This window comes from Gymnogyps californianus, chromosome 8 (assembly GCF_018139145.2).
Source record: "Gymnogyps californianus isolate 813 chromosome 8, ASM1813914v2, whole genome shotgun sequence".
NCBI lineage: Eukaryota > Metazoa > Chordata > Aves > Accipitriformes > Cathartidae > Gymnogyps > Gymnogyps californianus.
This window is the reverse complement of record NC_059478.1, coordinates 30324369-30345950: the sequence shown is the minus strand read 5'-3', so window position 1 is coordinate 30345950 and position 21582 is coordinate 30324369. Positions and strand designations below refer to the sequence as shown.

At 41.1% G+C, this 21582-nt stretch overlaps 1 protein-coding gene across 2 annotated transcripts in view; it reads left to right on the top strand.

Annotated features, from left to right (window-relative positions):
* Nucleotides 1-19675, top strand: part of GLIS1 (GLIS family zinc finger 1) — a 205767-nt gene extending 186092 nt beyond the window's left edge. For both annotated transcript variants that reach the window (XM_050901384.1, XM_050901385.1), the window contains 3 exons: nt 7910-8094; nt 15171-15338; nt 19034-19675. In XM_050901384.1, the coding sequence (XP_050757341.1) occupies nt 7910-8094; nt 15171-15338; nt 19034-19170 (490 nt within the window). In that variant the 3' untranslated portion in view covers nt 19171-19675. The remainder of the gene's footprint in view (nt 1-7909; nt 8095-15170; nt 15339-19033) is intronic.
* Nucleotides 19676-21582: the final 1907 nt, after the last annotated feature.

Genomic DNA, 21582 nt, shown 5'->3' with positions numbered 1-21582 from the left:
TAGAAGCTAGAAAAAGGCTGACATTGCCTCAGTCCTACTTTAAAGATGTTACACACGGAGGTATGTCACACACTGCATTAGTAGCAGAGCCAGGAATAGAGCCCGAGTCTCTTAACAGCAGCCACCTACTCAAGCTGGCCACAAGCACAGCGAGAAAAGAGAAAAACAGACACACAGTGTCGTATCTTGCCGTCACGGAGCAGAGACTGAGGCCTTGTAAGAAGGGCAATGTATCACAGCCGAGTAACTTGTTTGCTCATTGTTTATCAGAAAGGGTAATAAAATGCAATGATGCCCAGCAAGGTGATCTGCATTGAAGGATTTATTATATATCGGGGAGGGCGGGGGAAGAGGAGAAAGGAAGAAAGAGGGAGAGAAGGAAAAGATTCCTTGCATTCCAGAAACATAGCCAGAGGCACCTGGCAGTGATTAGTGCAAAGGTTCACCAAACTTCAGATAGAGTCTGTCTTAAAAAAAAAAAAAAAATAAAAAAAAAGTGAACGGTATAACTGTTTCCTGAGCATGTGCTGACAGAAATTCCCGTAGGGCAAGACCCAGAACAGAAACACGTGGCAAGAGATTGGGCGCTATCCAGAGACCAGATTAGCAGAGCTTTACACATCATTTTTAATATTATGGGAAGAGATGAAAATCAGTTTAACTTTTTTTTTTTCCATTTAAAAAAAAAATAATCTCCTGGTCCTGGAACTGAATTGGTCTTTCTCACAATATAAGTAACTATAATGCTTGGGGGAGAGATTTTATGAATGGAATGGTTGGCATGCTGGATTTTATGGTAGAACCTGGTTTCATGGAAAATCTCAGGTTTTGTAACTAGCTGCAATACTGTACGAGTCACTTAAGATAAAACATGGAGCTCCTTTGCTTTGTACTTCTTACTCTGGTGCTTTATTATATACTTTTCTTCATATTAATATGAGTTAAACATAATTCTCAAAGTCAAGATTGTTTGATATGGCGACATGCTATGCATGAGAACTGTATTACAGAATGGTCTTATAACCCGAAGTATACAAAAAATTATTTGAGATAAAGGACAGATGTTTTTCAGTCTGGATTTGGTCCTGTTTCCACTGAACTCAATGGGATATGGGTTGAGGTTCTTTGTCTAGCTGAGGAATCTGCCAATCAAGCCATCACATCATAAAAAAAAAAACAACAACCCAGACAGTTTTCATATTGGAAACATCCCTATCTTAGATATTTCTATTTTGCAGTTAGACTTCATTCCCACTTATTATTCAAGAATCTTAGTTTGAATTTATTTTCATTATTTTTCAATTTTCAATTCCATTCAATATTTACTAATTAAGTATATCGTGTGTAGTTTTTGGCAGTCAAGAGATGATCAACTAGCTCATGAAAAAGCTCATCTTAAAACAGCTCAAAATCTGGCTTTACAATTTCTTACTCTATGGTAATTTGTCCAGGAACTGCTAGTGAACAAAGACTGGCTAAAGCAAAGTGTAAATCTGCTTCTTACTCAGACTAAGTACTGTGGATGAATATAGAAAACATACATCTAGACATCTTGACAGAAAGCTCAGAAAAATCAGTGTCAATATGTATTTATTTTTTGGTTCTTTATGTTGCAATAATATTGGAACAAGACGTTTGGTGTGCATTGTGAAAATACACAAAGGCTTACACACCACTGCCTGCTTCGGAAGGCTGAAAGTAGAGGCAGGATAAATAATTCTAAAACAAGGTAATGGTACTTGTAGCCTGTTAGATGTCTTTTCTATAGATCACTGCTAGCTCATGGCATACCCAGATAGTTCCCTCACACAGGCCTTACTTACAATTTAATATGAACTTTCACCATCCAAAATACATTGTTAAAACATGATCACAAGAAAATTTATGTAAAAGTCTTACTGGGATTTCTGTTTGAGATTCCTAAGGGTATGCACTTTATAAAATGAGAGAGAAGACAGATGAATATCTTCTATGTTTTGACTTTTAATTTTTAAAAAATCCTTCTGTTAAGATCGAGATTTCTGAGTGTTCCCATTGATGTGAGTGACAAATGCTTTGCAGTAGAGGTGAGGAATTGGCTCGTTGTGTATGTCTAACACTTGGTTTAATGACTCTTCGTGGATAGTATCCTATCTGACTTCAAGAGCTTCCCTTAGGAAGGGCTGTGAAGCTGAGTATTTTAAGACAGCGCTCAGCATGGTGCAGAACTGTGCGCAGTATCATAGACGAGGTATGTTACCGAGTTAGGATCAGTTCTTCCAATAGTTTTCTGTCGGTTGTGTGGATGAAGGTATTACATAAACAAGATTTTTCTGATTAGTCCTTTTACTTAATTATCTACTGATGCATCCTCAGGAGAGGAATGCATTAGCTTTGCAATTCCACCTGAAATCATAGGTCCCTCAAGACTAGTATTATGTCTTCAGCGCCATCCTACACATGGTGCTTCAAAGGGAATTTGAAAAAAACCACAATACCTGGTCAATCATACGAAGTTGTATGATGAGTGAAGAGAGGAGAATTCCTCTCCGCCTCCTTGGGCTATCAGTTTACATCCTGAAGCACAAGATATGATTACCCCTCGCTTAGATGGAAATGTTGGTTTTGGCCATTGAATTATTCAGTCCCTTTTTAAAAAACTAGGTATTTTGTTTGATTCTTGACTTCCTGTGGCTATCAGTGCCACAGGCCAGGGCATGCTGTGTGAGCAAAATGTTCCTTTTGTTTTAAACCAACCTGCTTCTCTCTGTGGTGCATGCCCTGTTGCTCCCGTGTCTTGGACAGGGTGGAGAGGAGGCTGGCTCCTCCATTGCACCCTTGTAATCTGAAAAACTGCATTTTAAGTTCTCTTCTTTCAGTGGTATGCTTCTAGTTTTGGCAGTTTTACTTTGTAAGAAACCCCTGTCTTACTATTCTCCTATATCTTCAGCTGTTTTTAACTCCCACGATAACTTAATGCATCAAAACTGAACTGGTTTACCACTATGTAATATATGGTCATTAATAAGTAGATTCTTACTGCGTCCAACTGTGTAGTTCCCTTTCTGTTATTATCACTGCTCAAGAAAGTTGCCCATTATTCCTACAACACTGCTGTTCCCAAAAGATAATGTAAGTTCAAAATGAGTCAACACGTGTAAGGATCATAGACTCTCTCGGTGCATACCTCTCTGTATGAGAGGGACTGAGAAGCACGTACTGTCATCAGGTCTGAAGTCACCAAAATGAATCTTCAGGTGAAAAAGCTTTCCTACTTGCATCATATATTACATACAGCAAAGTTTTTAGCAACAGCAGTTTCATCAGTAGGCAACTGGAAATCTGCTGGATTCAGAGAGGGCTCGCTAGTAACTTCATTAGTGTCTGCAGCAGATAATGGCTCGGAATAAGGTAAATGCATGGTTAACAGGTTACCTTTCACATAAGGGACATACCGTTTCTGATGATGGAGTAGTAAAAGCCTTGCAGTGGGTTAATTTGTTGTTTGAGTTACTAAGTGTTTTACCATCAAGCATCCTTGTAAGACAAGGTAGACTATATCAACAGTCAGACTATATCAGCAGTGCAAGCGATCTGTAAGAACTGTTGATTCTTCTTAGCTTTGTCACAAGGTTAGGGAGATAGCAAAAAGATTTATGCTCCTGAACAGAAATATTCCATATAGCCAGGAGCCCTCAAATTTAATGAATTAAGGAAGGATAAGGATTTTTTTTTTACATGTGTGTGAGAGTATTTATTTATATATCTCTATATAGCTATATATAGGCACAGATATATGTTAAAAGGCCCTAAAAGGACCTGCAAATTTACTGAATTATACAAGTTACAATTAAAGTAAAATATATGTTATATATTTATTATTAAGATCCAAACCAAAGCAAACTGTGATTGTAGTACAGTATTAACAGGAAATGTCCAGGCTATTAGTTATTGAAACACACATGCCTGAGCTACTGCCTGGGAATTCTTATGTATCCAGCTGAGTTCCTGGCTTAAGTAGTTCAGTGTTTCTTCTTCCACACAGAAGGCATCTCCTTTTAAGCTCTTTTCTGTTGCTAATGCATTATCTATTTAATTTGTATCAGGAATGATTCCTCCTCTCTTTTAACAACCCAAGTATCACAGCAACCTAATTAGTAAGCAGATATTCAGGAGAGAATTAAAAACACGGCACTGGGAACTGGACAGTTAGCTGATGAAAAAACTCCTTGAGCGTGCCAGAGCACATTCACACATGCATACACACACACAAAATAATATTTTAGGGACCAGCTCGAGCTGTAGGCATTGTGATGAATATTTTAAGGAGACAAATCCCCATGTTGGCCACTTGTGCTAATATAGCCAGATTTTTCTGGTGAGCAAAGCTCTTTCCTAGCTAAAAACTGTGCTTTAACTTATGGGAAACGTTACATTCCCTGCTTGGGAGAGACGGAGCAGAACGTAGTAGATTTTACGGTGACCTGCTCAACTGTATGAAACTCTCTTCATGCAGAGCGATGGTCAAGTATTACACAGAGCTTTCAGGGTTTCAGCTCAGGTTCCTGTGCTACAGTAAGTTCCTAGGATACTGGCTGCCGGCAGCCAGCTATGTTTGCTGAGCTCCAGCACCGTGACAGCAGTGCCCGGTGGGAGCAGCGAGCTGGCAGCTCTGCGCGGCCGCTCAGCTCACGCAGCTGGAGCAGGGCCCCACACACCTCCACACCCCTCCTGCCCAGCGTGGGGAGTCTCACCTGCTCTTAACCAGTCATTTCAAAGGCTTCGAGGCACAAACGCTATCGCAACTGTTGAGCTCGCACACAGGAAAAACAGGAATGCAAAAGAGTGTGAATGGAGAGAAGCGCTTTTTTAGAAATAACAATAAAAAATTCTTCTCACATGGTTAAGATTTAAATAGCCTCTGGGAGTAGTTAAACTGGGTAGGGAAGCTGGGATTTTCAGTATTCCCACAGCTGGACACCTTAAATGTACCATTTTTGTTTGACATGCAACATATTTGCATAGAATTTAAAAATGCGATTACTCGACCATCCTAACAAAGCACTCGACAGAGAGCAGCCCGGCAGGCCTCTATGGGGTGCTACATTTCCCAGCAGTAGCCAGGACAAGACATTTCAAGAGGAGGCAGAGGAAACCCAACACAGGCAGTTGCAGAGTACTCGCTCACCAGAAGTATTTTCCTCCCTCATTCAGAGTGGTTTTGGGCTCATCCAGGCCTTGGAGTTTTTAGTACATCTTTTGTTTCTCTTTTAAATGTGTGTGTGGTCATTATCCATATAAATGTCACTATCATGATCTCTTTTAGCTATTATCTTTCCAATGAAAACAACTGCAATCTTTTTAATCTCCTTTCAGATAGAAGCACTTCCAGGCTTCTAATAGCATTTCTGGCATGTCGAGGACAATGTCTCCATGTGTGCCGTTTGAAGGGGCTGGTGACCATTTTGTAATTTGTGGTTGTGCTTTGCCGGCACTCGCTTGCAGCCTCGGAAGAGAGCATAGCAAAGGCTTTTTTCTGTAGGTCCCAGCAGATAATGTCAGCCCCATCTTCATGCAATCGTTCACCACAGACGCACATTTGAGAGCATTTGCAGAAGACAGGACTTGTAGCAGGGCTGCACGACAGCTCATTTGTGTTAAACTATTTCTCTACTGAGACCTTTGAGGAAAAACTACAGCCGCATGGGAGCTGACCTTAGCGTTTAGCTGCTTCTTACCAAATAAACTCGGTATTTTCCCCCGAGCATCTGCTCTTCAGCAGTTCAGACTCCAGAGAGCGTTTTCTGTCTCTGACCTGAAGAGGGCACAGGTGGCCCCGGAGTTCCCCGCGTCCCTTTTTAGCACCTCTGCGGCCCCAGGCCTTTACCCTCGGGTAGGGCAAGGGCCATCCCAGCTCTGTTGCTGAGCTCTCTTTAATATGCACTTAAAACAAAAAACAGATAAGATTTTTTTTTTCTTTGCATCTTGGCTCTTAAAATTCGACTTTAGTCCTCTTTATTTTACATATTGCTGGTCATCGCTTATTGGGGGGGGGGGTTACCTTTCTCACAAAAAAATTATTTTGCAGTTCTTACATATTTGGCTTGAAAATATCCTTGCCTTCACCCATTTAACAATATTGGTTTAATTCTTCGGTTTAGTTTGGGGATATTCAGAGTCTCTGTGGTTTGTATTATATGCCTTATTTTCCTGCTTTGGGAGATGGAATTATTTCAGCATAGGATGGGCTTTGACTGGTTGATTTATTTAAGCCCCTTTTAATAGAGTGTCACTGTGACAGCTTTTGGCAGTGTTCCTCTGCGTCTCATGTTAAATTTGATTAAGCTGTTGTCACCATTAATTCACAGTTCATCTATATTTACCTCTTGAACGCTCCCATGTAGTGCTTAGCCCTAAGTCAAGCATAGCCTTGCTTCCCAAGTTTAATCCTAACTGCTCCAAGAAGCAGTCGTGTAAACTGGTGAGGAACTACTATTGCAAATCATGATTTATGGTGTTTGAACGGCTTGTGCAGTGGTAGAGGAAGACACCAGTGAGAGATTTAATTTGTTTTTTAGTTGATTCTTTGTACGCCTGCAATGGTTTGTGCTCAATATTTTTTTCCCAGCTAGGTGACATGTATTACAACCTGCAGGGGTATTTTTATTTCTACGCCTCAGGACCTGTAGCTGTGAAGTTTCAGCAGGGTGGCTCTCAAACAGACAGGTGTTTTTTCTAGCGTCTGAAGGTTCTAGTGCTGCTCAAAGAGCCACTTCTCATGTTTAGCAAAAGCTCCAGAGGCAGCAGAGTATATGGTGAATATATGGTCCAGGCAGCCCACACATTTGACAGTGTAACACTGGGCTATGGAGCAAAAGGCCATTTGTCACAGCTACTGTAGGAGGGTAAAAGATCCAGGTTCTACCTATTTACTCATTTATAGAGTTAGTTTAATGCAGCTCTAAAAGAGGCTTGTATGTGAATGGCCAGGTTTTTGGTCCCATCTTCTGCACCATGCCATCTTTCTGGCTGTACGTGGCCAAAAGACAGTTCTCTGGCAAAGGGTTCGTCCCTTCTGGGCCAGCTGCTGTACCTCCCCTTGGTGGGACGGTCGCGTTGTGGCAGGGAGGAAGCACTGAAGCTTCTCCGCTCCACCGGTGGCAGACGATGCCCAGGGACTTCATGGAAGTGGGTTAGTGAGGTTCTCCCTCAGCCGCTGCAGCTCCGTGTGGGAGTGTTGGGTCAGGGTCTGTTCCCCAAGCGGGACTGCCCCAGCGCTCCTGTGCTGGCCCGAGTCCCAGACGTCTGGGGGGAATTTTCCATCTCTCAGGTACAACCACTTCTCAGTCTTACACTGAGCAGCGCCACCACAAGCAAACACTTACTCAGGCTTTTTTTTTTTTTTGAAAGGACAGTATCATCTGTTGCAGTTAAAGCTGTATTTCTAAGTCTAAAAAATCATACATGAGGAATAACTGAAACTAATGCTTTTCTTTGTCTTGGCTGCAACTCGGGTGTAAAGCTTTACCCTGTTAGAGCTATGAAGGCACTTAAACAATTTACTTACATTTACTCACTCTAACTACATTTTCCACTTCTGTTTTCTGGACATGTATCTCAGCTCATGAAATCTTAAATTAAAACTGAGCTGTGTTTAAGTTGCTTACTGAGGAGTGATGTCATTTTGATCCTGTCATTATGGCCATAGGAAGTCAGTGTAAAGGAACAGAAATCCTGTTCTAACTCCCTTTCCTCCTAATGAATATCTGAAAGCAGAACTGCATTGTTATCTTTTTTTTACAATATAATTTCTACCTGCAAAATAAACATTTCTATAGTTTGGCCATTATGGAAACAGGGCCTTTCAAGTATTTCGTTTTCCCAGATTGTGATGTGATATGTGATGTTTTTCTGTATTTTCTTTTTCTAGGCTTGCTCCCAACATAATCTCTCCACTTGTCAGCCCCCTGAAAGCATTAGTTCCACCTTCCCTATTGCAGAAACATGGCTCTCCATCATCACACAGCCAGTCACCAAATGGGCAGCAATTTTCTGGAATACCAAACAAACCATACACTCAATTTCAAAACCAGTCTGTACAGCAGGGATCTCAAGGTAACTCTTCCCTCTTTTTTTTTCTTTTTTGTATCTTTCCTAATTCCTAGTTGGGGAGGAAGAATTTATTTCAGTTTTTGCATTTTCGGCCAATACTGTCTTATTAAGGGACTGACAACATTTCAATGGGAACTCCTATTTTTAAATTGGCTTGATATACATGCAGAGCAAAATTTTCAGACCAGTTCATGCTGTGATATGTTATCATAATGGGGAAAGCTATCACAACAGCAGATTTATTGCATTTATTCAGGTTTTTTAGGACACGTTTTCAAAAAGGTCCTTATAAGAATGAATTATGCCCCCAAATAACTTCAAGCAACTTTTTCATATAAAGATGAAGTGAAATATTTAGCCCAGACTCACTCCTTGATTGTCAATAAAGGATTGCTCTCACCATGCAGTAGATAGCTACTAGCTATGCACCTCATCTGACTGGTCATCCAGCCTTCCGTCAGCTTGGAGAGAGTGACCCTGCCAGAGCAAGAGCCATCTAGTCCCAGAATACATGGGCTGAAGCACACCTTGGCAATGTCCTGCTCAGTCCACTGATAGTGATGCACTAGACATGAGCTTAGACAAAGAAAAAATATTTTGCTATTTATTATTTGGAAGTTTGGCATCTGTATTATTTTATGTAATAATATGCAAAGGCGCTCTGTACAACTATAGAGTGCCAGTGTGATTTGAGGACAGGAATGGGAGCAGCTAAGCAGCTGTCCCACTGCTTAATTTAAAACATTTTTTGTTCTGAATTACTCAGCCTTTTTAATTGGGAGCTTATTTACCTATTCTGGAGTTCTGCTGTGGGAACTAATTAGTGTTTCTGCAATTTTTGAGGTATAAATTAGCAAGAGATATTATTATCACAGATTCTTCCAGTAACAGGAGCTTGCATATTTAAGAAACATGTTATATAATCCAGATGGTATTCTGCTTAAGAGTGGTAAATATTCACAATAAAGAAGTGTGCGGGACATCTGTCTGGTTGCAAGTATAACCAAGCGTATAAGTTTATACAGGCAGATAACCAGCTTTTTGAAACTCGTTTCACAGCTGTACTGTCATTTGTATAAGGTCATTTTTGGCTGGCGAAGTCTCACATGTGATCAATTTAACAGTGGGCAAAATAGGAGGTTTGCTTTCTCTCAATATATGCTAAGGCTAGGTCTGAAAACACAGGAGCTGAACACAAACCCAGTGAGCAATTCACAGCTGTAATGGGGTTCAGAATCCCAACAGTTCCTCTGCCCTTCATTCTCTGAGGAGTATTTTGCTCTTTGGTTGGACTGACTTAGTCTGAAAAGTTAAAGCGTATTATATTAAATGATTTGTGCTGAAGGAAAAACTAACTCAACCTGGTGCTCAACAGATTATTCAATTTAAAAAGATTAACTCTGTAAGGGAAAAGTGGCAGATTTATGATAGCATATAGTGATATATGATTATGTTACTATAATGAGCTAAATAACTACAAACCACAAGAGGAAAGTTTAGCAGCTCATTACTATGGCAGAAACAAATGCATAGACAGAACAAGTTTTGAACCACTTACATAAATTGACTTTATTCCTTAAGAAAACCACATTTCCTTTTGAATGAATTGTTGCTTTCTAAGTGTTATGTCGTGTGGTTTTGAAAAAGCAATAATTTTCCACTTTGGCCAAATGCTGAAGTATTATTATAAATTCATTATGGAAACAGTCATTCAAAAATCAATTTTGATTAGCAGCCTTTGAAATCAATTGATCTGTAACCTGTACTTAGCTGTACTTGCTCTACATCTTTTTTGCATCTCAGTTCATTAATAGCACGTTCTTCTAATGGAATCTGTAGTAATTTGGGAGTTTAGAATTTTTGCCGAAAAAAGGAGCACTATATAAGTCTAGCAGTAGAACTAGGCATCTGTATAGAAGCATGTAAAAATTGTGGATCTGAAATTTTTAGAAGACAGCAAGCTTCGTCAAACTGGTAGCAGAAATATTGATAATGAAAGAATAAGCTGACATTATTTATATGTTTAAACCTACTGGTAGTAAGATCACATGGAAATTATTACATGCTGAAAGAATTTGGCAGGCAATGGAATCCTGTAGTTATTTATACCTGACATGATTTCTTGTCAGAAATTTTATGGAATTTGAAAAGCTGAGATTTATTTGCACATACATGTAAATGACATGACATAACAAGATGGCATTTAATAGGCATATTCCAATTATTTGCTCATTACATCATTCATTTTACAGCTGCTTGAAGTTTTCTAGGCTGTGCCTTAGAGAAACAGAGGCAGCCAGTGCACTGTGTGAAGTGGCTAACTGCAGCTTTTCTGTCACAAATTATTTCAAAGCAAAATTTTAACTAAATGTTATGTTTGGAACTCGGTTTATTCCTTTATTAACTGTTATATTTCTACGTCTACTGTACATAAAACATTTAATAGTGATCATTTAAACTGACAGGACATTTAGTAAATTCTTCACTCGAATATTAACCTCAGAAAATTTTTGATTTAAATCAAAACTGAAGGAAAGCCTGAAATCCATGTGGAAAAAAAAATATTGGTGAAACACTTGTTGCTAAATTGGCACTACGCTTTTGCTCTCCTAGAAGGAGCAGGGATGTTTGCACCAGACAAGCCTTCTTGCTTACTTCATATTTTAACCACTGAAGGGAGTCTTTTTTAAGAACTTGTAAAAAATGCTCCATGTTTAGTTTACTCTAATCAACCATATGTGGTTGTTAATTGAACCATTGGTTATGGGATTTTAATCATATCTCAGTTCCTAATACTTTCTGTGTAAAGCATTTCAAAAATTCTAAAGGAACCACAACTAAATGGCATGAACCAAAAGCACCTTTGTTTCATACCGCACATTTTAAAAATGTATAAATGCAGTAAAGCTCTGACTTGGATTGCATATGCAAATCAAACATTGCATTGCCTGCAAGCAGCAAGTTTCATTTCCTGTGGTTGTGTAAAATGAATGAAAGCTTATCTGGCAAGAGCACCCGTTGTTACAAAAGTCCTTGTGGTTGCTTTAACTCACATGGCCTTTCCATCTCTTGTCTAATTACTTTGGTTTTCAGGAACACTTAGCATTTAAACAAGCTGGCAATTTTCCCCTTTTAATAGTGTAAAAGATGCGTGAGGCTCAGATCCTCTGGAACAGACTGACTGGCCTCTTGAGCCATGCCAGGCTACTGAAGGCCATCAGAAAGAGCCAGCCTACCTGGTACCAAAAGAAACGCTCCGACTGTGCCTCTGAAGCAGTGGGTGGGAGTATAGGAAGTATATAAAAAGTCATGAAAAAAATCTTACTGACATAGCAGCTCACTGATCCTGCAGTCCTTCAACCTGGAGGTATGCAATTTCAGTCACTCCAAGACTCATTTCCACGTTCTGAGATTAACATTCAGCTGGCTCCATTTTGAAATACAGCTTTTAATGCTGCAGGCACAATTCTTCTTACCCCAGTGTTGTTTCATGCCCAGTTTAAGTGCAGGAAACATCACCAAATTCTTCCTATACATCCTAGCAGTGGAACTGCAGATCAGGTTCACCCGCTGCAACTGCAGTTCTTCAGTGTTTCAGATGTAAGGCCAGAGTCATCCTGAATAAACCGCTGCCACTGTCACTCCCCATGAAACCTCCATGCAGTCATGTGAGAGGTTATTCTGAAGATGAGTCATGTAAGCACACAGAAGAGAAATACAAGTGCTTGCTGACAGGTCTCCAACCAGGCAGTGAACTGTCTGGTGTAAGATCCCTGCGTAAGGGACAAAGCAGGCACTGTCTAACTCAGTAATCTTCTCGGTGCTCTTGTCTACGCAGAAGAGTTGTCTTGAGTCTCCACCTCTTTCTCACCTTTTGCAATTGCAAAAGCTATTGGGAGTCTCTGTCTTTCTCCTTCACCTTTCTTCCTCAAGGAAGCAGCTACCTGCCTTTTAGTCCACTCCTCCCATAGCCATCCCTGTGCCTTTTTCCACACGCATAGAATGCCTTCCATAAAGCCTCTGTCCCTTTCTTATAGGGTCCCACTGTCTCATCATTTCTATGAAGCTAATGAAAAAGGAAGTAAGCTTTCATTATACTGCTCAGGTCAGAAGGGTTAAAAGTCCCATTTTTAGTGTCATGGTTTGTTTCACCTGACCAGTGTTCCTGCTGCAACCTTTCCCTTCCTCACTCTGTCTTTTTTCTTTAGTTTGCTACCCGCATTTATCACATCTGCAGGCCCATTGGAACAGGAATGGTGTCTTTCTATGTATTTTCTTTGGGAAGCACTTAGCAGAAATTTGGTCCTGGTGAATACAACAGTGCAATAACACTAGTATTTTCCTACATCGTGTCTCTTCATGGGATAGTTCCAGTAACACTTTTTGCGCTGCCTTTTCAGATTATCACACAGTGATGCTGAGGGATAGATACTGCAATCCAAAGGAGAATTTGATTGCTTATGGCAGTTCTTTTCCACACTTCTGATTCTGAGGCAGTTCTCTGCCTCAGGTATTTTTTTCCTGAGCAGCTAGACAGTGTAACTTAAAACACTTCAAAAGAAACCTTTACCCATAGGTCTTGAGAAAACCCTGGATCCAACTAGTTTCAATCCAGTTCTGTCATGCTTGGCTGTTCTCTGATTTTCTAAGCCACTGTGCCAGCCCTGTAGATCATAAAGATATTTAATTGATTTAACAAAGGCAAGCCTGGGAGCATGACGAAAGGGCAGCAATTACAGAGACAGAGAAAATACACGTCATGCCTTCCCTAGATGCGTATAGCAGACATTCTGGAAAAGGTTCATTTTTTTCTCTAGCAATGCATATAAGTGCTCTCTGCAACCAGTTATACCTCATCTGAAGCCAAGTGTCCCTTTTTTTCTCACTGCTCATCTCAAAAGGGTATATTTTTAGAAGGCTTACAGCAGGGAGTTCATGTTTTGTAAACAAAAAAGTCAGGATAATTATCAAAAGCCAATCAATAAAGCACTGTACCTAAAACCACATCAAAAGATGGCTTTGCTGCCTCTCATAAGAGCTCTTTGGTTTTTTGAGCCAGACTCTCCAGGCAGTAAATAGAGGTGGCTGTCTGTTTATTCCGAGGAAGGATATGCATCATTTAGTACTCAGCTTTCCAAATTTCTGGGCCTTCTACATAGCAGCAAATATGAACAGCTTTGGTACAGTGTGCATAGTGTCTTTATCTGATATAGTCATCCATTAGTACTTCACCAATCATGGGTATCAACAATTTAGGTATTTTGTGGTGGAGGATCATAGGTTCTCAAGAAATGAATCATCTAATCCTTGCAGATTCTGCCAAAACACATATTAAACTGTGAAACTTCAGAGCAAATCTTTCACCACTCGATGAGTTCATTGCATTTCTACTAAAGAATTGCCTCACCCTTATGTATTACCACCTTCGAAAACATGACCAGAATGAACAGACAGACCCTGAGCTTTGCCTGATACTATCTACTTGGTCAAACTTTGGTAGTAAAGGGAAAATGTAGAAAAAGACAGGAGATCTTTCTTAACAGGAAAAAGCTTATACACTTTATGATTTGTAAGGGACAAATTCCACCCTGTGTGGCACCCATGCGCTCTGGTGATAGGCACGGGTATTTCATTTCTAAACAAACAGACTGAATAGCTGCACAACTGGCCCAGCAAGTCAAGTCTTCCACTGGTTAGTGGAGCTGTGCTGACTTCTATCAGCTGAAGATCTGGTTGTGTCTGTGTTTGACTGAACTACCTGGAGCTTTTGCAGTCGTTCCTTAGGAAATGTTTCAGTCTGGGTAAGACTGAGGGAAGAAGGACAACAGCTCCGTATTTTTTTCTGGCAATTAGAGGAAAATCCTGAAGGCACATTCTACTAAACTTTAAGCCTGACTTGGTTGACTTCAGCCACACATAAGGGAAGGAGCGTCATTTCAGAAAGGACTTGCAGAGAAGGTAGGAAAAGGGATAGTTAATATGAATTAGTGTGCGATGCACCTGGAATCAGGAAGAGGTTATTGAGGCAGGAGGAAGGAAGAGAATTAAATCAGGCCATGGTTGGCATTGTGGCATGCTTTGAGGTCATCCTTATGGAGCAAATAACATTTTCTTTTAGGATGTTGTCACAAACTTGTAAGTTGTAGAATCCCCTCCTCAGCAATTAATTTGTCCTTTACTGTTAAATATCTCCTTTTGTTGTGTACAACTCATTCACAACTTCTGCTGGCGAAAACCAAACTGCTGGTCCACTGGTAATACGATACTTTAAAAAGAAGCAAGACGTAAGAAATGTAGGGTATGCGGGGGACGAAAGTCAAACATGCCCCAAAAGCAGAATGACCAAGGCAGCCAGAGACCATACAGGTTTATCTCGGCACTTTTCAGAAGCGAGACAAGCCCCTAGCTGAACTCAAAGTCTTCACCTGACGTCCATCTGGAGTCAGTCCTGCACCTCTAGTTCAGTTTTACTTGAAGACTATGGCCCCCTGTGTTCAGTGAAAGGGGTTTCATTTGAAATAAGAGCAGTCTGAGAAAGGAGGGGTTTAAGGTACTCTTGAAGGTTTTTCGAATAAATAGCGCTGTCTCCAGGAGTTCCTAACGCACTCGTAAGTTAGGAAAAGGGGGAAAGTCAGGAAAGTAGTAGGGAAAAGACTACTCAACTGAAAACAAAGCAGTGCTATTAATTTAAATATTGCATTATTGTATTTAAATTAAAAGTAATTCATTGTAGACACATTCCCGTAGGAGCTGAGCACCCTGGACCTGATCCAGTGGAGTACTTACTACTTAGCTTTGAACACAAGTGGGCTGTTGACTGCGTTCAGCTGATCTATTGCTTGAAATGAAGCACATCCTTGAGGTTTTTGCTTGATGGGGATCACAGTCCACAGCACCTTGTGGGACCGAGTCTGATGTAGCTTTTATATTATTACGCCTTATAGAATAGCATGATCATTTTTCCATAGTTAAAACTGAGGAACTAAAAAACCCCCACAATAGTAATGAAATACTGTGACAGAAATGGAGCTAATACCATTGCAGTAGTGTTAAAATGTGTGTGCAATATCTGTTTTCAGGTTACCAAGGCAGCTTTCACTCAATACAAAACTGTTTCCACTATGGAGACTGCTACAGAACAATGGACCAGTCTGTCACCAGTGATGTGCTCACAGGGGAATCCCATTGCTTTAATCCTCTGAGACAGAATGGCTATCACATACTCAATGCACCTTTAGCTTCAACAGGTAATTTATTCCGCCTATAAAGAATTATCCATATGATATTTTTAGCAGGAGGGGAAAAGAACACATTTTATAGTCAATGTTATTACAAAAATATGTTTGCATAAAAAACTCAGTCACTGAAATTCATTTGCATCTATAAAAATCCCAGAAGGAAAGCAAATTTGTTTTCTTTAATCCTCCTGTATTTGACTGATGGACAAATTCTCCTTTCATTCTGCTGGATGTCATAGGCAACACACACCTTCAGGAGAGCTGACAAACAAGACACTTCTCACACTTATTGTATGGGCTATTCATTGTGCATCTCTTCAGGTATGCTCAGGCAGGCTTTTATAATCAGTTCAAAGTTAAGAAGATAGTTAACAGGACTCTGAAGAAAATAGCAGCAGCAGGGACTTCCTGTCCATCTAAGAATAAAAGGATGGCTTTGTTTTGCAATACTGACGTTTACAAAATGGAAAGGCGCTGCTTTGATAAATTCAGCTAAAAATATTAGTTAGTTTCTTTTTGTTTGGGAGTTCCTTTGTGTTTGTGCTGTTGCACTTCCATGGCAATTGTATTTTCCTGTTTAGCTACATATTTGCATAATGTAAAATTTGCAACAAGTTATTATAGCTAGATTACGATAATGCTTCAATATTTAAGTATTCATTTTTATAAAGCATTTTTTTCTACTTTTAAAACCACAATTAAGAATTGACAGAACTCCTGAAATCAAACAAAACGTGAGTATTGTCAGAGCCGTGAAACACTACCATTTACTGCAATCTTTACTTACATATCTCCAAGAAATTTTTCTTCATGTCTGAATTCAGGAGGGCATCTTGGTTAAGGACGATACTGAAAACATATGTTTAAATGCTTTTTGAAATGGGGCCTGAGTCAGACCACAAAATTAGAGTTGACTTTCCTGTTTGTTTTGTATTAAAGGAGACTCTGTTCAGAGAGAGCGTGCATGCATTTGTCTGGTGTTCCATACTAGAAAGTGTATGCATCAGTAACAAACACAAGGGAAAAGTTTAAGATGAAGTTTCAACTTCAACTTCGAATTCTTTTGTGTTATTCATAAGGTTGATGTTACTAAAACATAGTTTTTTCATGTTAACATCAAATTTCAAGTTTAGATTGACAGCCTGCAATATTTAAAGAACAGACTAAATAAACTTTCCAAAAGAAATTGTAGGAGCGAAGAATAATACTATGGCAAGACACCAACTTCAACAACAGTTGATTTTTCTGTCTGGGGCTAAACTATTATGAAATGTTTCTGTGTAATATTTTTGTTTTTAGAGTGGTTATTGAGGTATGCAAATACTTAAAAGGTTGAAACATAAATATATATGAAATATATAAATCTTATCTCATCTTTTTGTGTGTAAAATAGAACCATTCAGGTTTGCAACATTCATCAAGGCTATGCATTAATTTTTTTCAGGCTTTTATAGCACCATTAATATTAAATGAGATCTCATCTCACAGGAATGCCAAATGTGACTGGCAAACAGCTGTTCCATGAATCACATTAACAGCCAATAAATTTTTATTTTCTGTTCAGGACTTTGGATAGTTTACTCTATCTGGAATCTAATAATGATTTCTGGGGTGTATGCTTATCTTGGGTTTTGTCCATCTGTGGTTGTGTGTCCACCCTGTATACAGGCTCATCAAATAGAAATTAGCATAACATAAACACTCGCAAAACTTATCAAAATACTGGTCACTCCACTTGGACCGACACAGCACAGGGCAGATAAACAGGCCAAGTTTCGTCTTCCAGAGACTTTGGACATATGCTGCATGCCAGACTTCTGCAGACAGCAGAATTTGACCTGTAAACTAACAGTAAATTAATACGTCATAGGAAAATGCAGAAATGTAAATAAGTAGAGAATTTGGTCTCAAATAATAAAAACATACCTAATAGTAAAATACCTATAATTAAGTTCTAAGGACTGAGTCGATGGTTCTTTCTGAAATCAGGACTGGCTGTATAAGACTACAGGATCTGTCATTACTGCTGGTGGCGCGGTGCTGCACAGCCTGGAGGCCTCAGTTGAGCCTGGTGCAGGATTTGATTCAGCCATATCTAGGCACACTTGCCTGCAGAGTTAGGCAGGCAGAAGAGGAGAGAAAGGCTAAAGAGAAGAAAGAGCCTCATTTTCCACATGGGGAACTGAGGCACAGAAAAACAGTCGTTTCCCAGTGGCTCCACAGAGCTCCTCTGTCAAGCAGAGAATGGAGCCAGGTCCCAGTGCTTTAACCACGAGGATCAGCCATCCACACATTGACTTGCAATTCACACGAATGTGATTTGCAAGAGATTTATTTTCTACATCAGGCACTTAGTTCACCGGCATGTTCTTAACTAGAAGAATCTTGTTCCATGTGTTGCCTCAGCTGACTTAATGCTGCTGATGATTATTAAAATTGTGGTAGGTGGGCTCTGTGGGCTGGGTGCAGGGGTCAGAACCTTGCGCTGAAGCTCACACAGACACTTTTCTAAAGACCCAACCCAAATCAGGTGGTACTGGGTAAAACAGAAATACGTATGTTAAAGGATGAACATAAGGGGTCAATGTTTCATGCGGTAGTTTGGGGAGGGGGTAGTGGGGTGGGTTAAAAAACTGTTGAAGGAGAAGGCTTAGGAGGTTGCCCAGGCCCCAGGCAGACAGCAGGGCCATGGGGCAGATAGGAGAGTCTGGTTGGTGTGAGGAGAAGTGCGGGCACAGGGACAGATGCAGAAAGAAGGGCAGGACAAGGAGTGAACACAGCAGGGGTGAAGTAAGGGAAGAGCTGGACTGCAGTAAAATGAGTATGTGCCTGTGAGCCCTGACTGGCCAGTTGCAAAAGCAGGTTGTAGTGGGGCATAATAGGAAATTTTCATGTCCTTTGGGGTAGGCAATAAACCTTTTGTTTCAGAATCCCTGGCACTCCAGCTGCCATAGCACCTGGTAGCAGGCAAACCTGTTCCTTTCCACTGAGATGCACAGCTCAGGGAGGCTCGTAATAGCTGTGGAAGTTTTGCATTATAAAGAGAAGGACAGAGAAATTCTTCCCCACCACAGTGGCTTTCTGGTAGCCTGGCAAGCACCAGCCAGCTCGGCCAGGTGAGGAGCCAGCAGCATGGTGGGCTTTGGTGGGCTGAGGACAACGTGGTGCACAGCTCCTTCCACAGGTCCTGTGAGCCTGACCTGACCCAGACATGCTTCCGCAGACCTCACTTCTGCAGTATGTGGGGATCCAATAAATGTAGGATCCGGATTTCTTCTGGATCTTAAGAGCAGCTGGGAGACACATGGAACATTTTTCCTAAGTGCCATTAAAAGGAAAAACACACAAAACAAGAGGACTGCATCACTTTTAGTGCACGCTTACTAGGATCCTTGCCCACTCATTGTTTTGACATCCTATTCAGATAATGACCGTAAAGTCCCAAGAGAGTCATACTCTGATACTTGCACTTCACTTGCAAATGGGTAGCTTTCCGCAGAAATGAATGGGAGCTTCATCTACTATGACACAAATGCCCATGGAGATTAGTTTGGATATCTCCTGGGTAAGGCTTTGATGGTAAACCCTATTGTCTTTTCATTAACACTGTGCTGTACTGTATAATCCCAGGCCTCAAACTATGCTTCCTTCCTTACATGTACTGTGGTACTAAATCATGTCCATACAACTTGTCACGCTTTCAGGCTATGATGCAATCTCTGAAGCACAGTGTGTATCTGAAGACATGGTCTCCAACGGAACTGATGAAAATGGATTCTTCCAAAACGGCGCCTTTGATCACTGCTTGAATCACATTCCTTCCATCTATACAGATACCTAAGAGCAGCGCTGACCTTGTTTCCTTTATTATACCTATAATTGTGTATGTAATAACAAAGGTGTTGTTCAAGTACTTTTATTTAGTCTGTATCCCTATATGTGCTCATTTAAATAAACACCTCACATTTACCAAACCATTTTATACACGAATAGTCTGTATAAGATAATATTGGAACCTGTTCCTTTGCTGTGGCACTTTGAAATTCATGCTTTAAGGGAATGAGGAGCATTTCAAGCAGCTTGTTTTGTAAGTTCTCTCAGTAAAGTGTAAATGTAAGTTATATAATAAACTTGTAAAGAAGGGAGGTTTTTTTCCTGAAAAGTGTTTCAGTTTGAGAATGTTGTTTCCTTTAATCAGTTTTCATTTAACTCATTGGTCAATTCGTCTCTCTTTTTTTTTTCTTTTTTTTTTAACTAAAAGGATTTTTTTAATCACAGACCTCATGTATATAAAGATCTTCATTTGCTCAGCTGGTTTTATATTTTCAGTTTTACAAGAAAGCATTAAAAACTGGAAACAAGTGTACTGTCATTTCTTAACATCATCCATCAGTCTGCCTGATAAATCCTAATATTACATTCTTAAAATGCCTGAGAGTGATTTGAACAAAGCAGTGGCATTTCAGTAACTGTGAAATTAAAGCAGCCCAAGTGTACGTGAAGAAAACCAAGGGGCCTGCAGACTTTCAGTGAAAGGACCAGAAGCCTTCCAGTACAGGGCGGCGACGTGGGCTGGCTTCCCGGCGCTGCGTGCCCGCCAGCCCCGACCCATCTCCCGGCCTTCCTGCTGCCCCTGCCGTGGTGGGTACATCAGCACATGCAGCCATCCCAGCAGCGTAGGGGAAAATTAAATGCAGCTGTGGTTGGCTTTTTGCCTCCACAAGTAAATGTACGGCCTCATCCCATGTGAGACCAGTGGCACATTCACGCTGCACGAACACTGAGTGTGGGGCAGGTCACCTGATTTCTCCATTCACAAGACCCGGCAGCCACTCTGAGCTCTCCACTTCAGGCACACGCTGTAGAGAAGAGCAGGACACCGGAGGGCTTTCCCCCATCCAAAGCATTTGTAATCTGTGGCTTCCAGAGGAACAGAGGTCACCTGCAGTAGTTTGGTTCCCTGTCACTGTGGCCCTGGCCCCACTGGGCTGCATTTCCCAGCCTAGTCGTGATTCCTGGGAGAGACGGGCATCCTGCAAGGGGACAGGCACTCCCGATGTGTGCCAATGCAGGCATGTTAGATGTGAGCTCCTGAAAATGTCCCATGGTGGTTTGGGAGAACAATAAGGAGAAACTAAAAAAAAAAAAAAAAAAAATTGTTCTCATTTGCAAACCATTGCTATTTGGGCTTAGTAAGGCACCCTAGGAGCAATGTATGGTTAACTGAAAGGCTTTATTCTGTTTAATACACAAACCCCAACCTCAGGAAATGCTGCTGCATGCGGAACCTGCTGTCCCGCAGGTGTGGGTGCAGCCTCATGAAGGAAAAAGAGAGGCTGGCAGTTTGGGTTAAATAAAGATGTGCCACGTCCCTGGGAAGATACGTGGAGTTAGCAGCAACTTTGCTCTTGTACTATAAATGGAAACAAATGACAATAAATGTCCTGGCTGCCCTTGGCAGTGTCCAGCTGTGACTGGCTGTGCCTTCTGCGCCCGATGCCAGACGGCTTGAGCTTGGCCACAGGGCAGAGCTCTTTTGAACAGGCTGAAGGACATTTTTACAGCAGGTCCCAGAGTGAAGTCTGCTAAAGGACACCATGCCCACACCAATGACAAGTCGTTCCCACAGGCCAGTTCCCACACCACTGCATCTGCAGCAGCAGAGGTGCCACTCCAGGCCCATGGCAGCCCGAGGAGGCTGTCCTGTGCCCATCCGAGCCAAGGGTGCACACCTGAAATGCTGCTGACTCCTGAGAAGTTTTTCACCACCAGGCAAATCTTCACAAGCACCATTCACTAAAGGACGCCCGGATTGAGCGTCAGTCAATGTCTGGCAAATATCCCTTCATTTACAGCTCAAAGTTACTCAAGCTACCATGCGGCACAACTGAAAAGCTCACACTGGGTTGAGACCAGTCAGTGACTGAGGACGGTAGTTTCTTTTTTTCCTCTCTTCTCCCCATGACCAGGATGTGCTCAGCAGCGGTGTGCCCATGCAGTGCCGTCAAGGACCTTCCCTCATGCTAGGTATGCCAGTGCCAAGCCCTGTCTCTTCAGTTTTCAGGCCTGTAATCCAATTAGCTGTTCCCCAGAGAACAGCCTAAAACAAGAAGCAGCTGCTGGAAGATTTCTTGCCCCCCCCCCCCCCCCCCCAAAGGACTGACAGAAAAATGTCAAGCACCTGGCTTCAGCAAAATAGCAAGTTCCGCAGGAAGAAAAATGCTAAATTCAGTGGCACGTTAAGAAAATACCA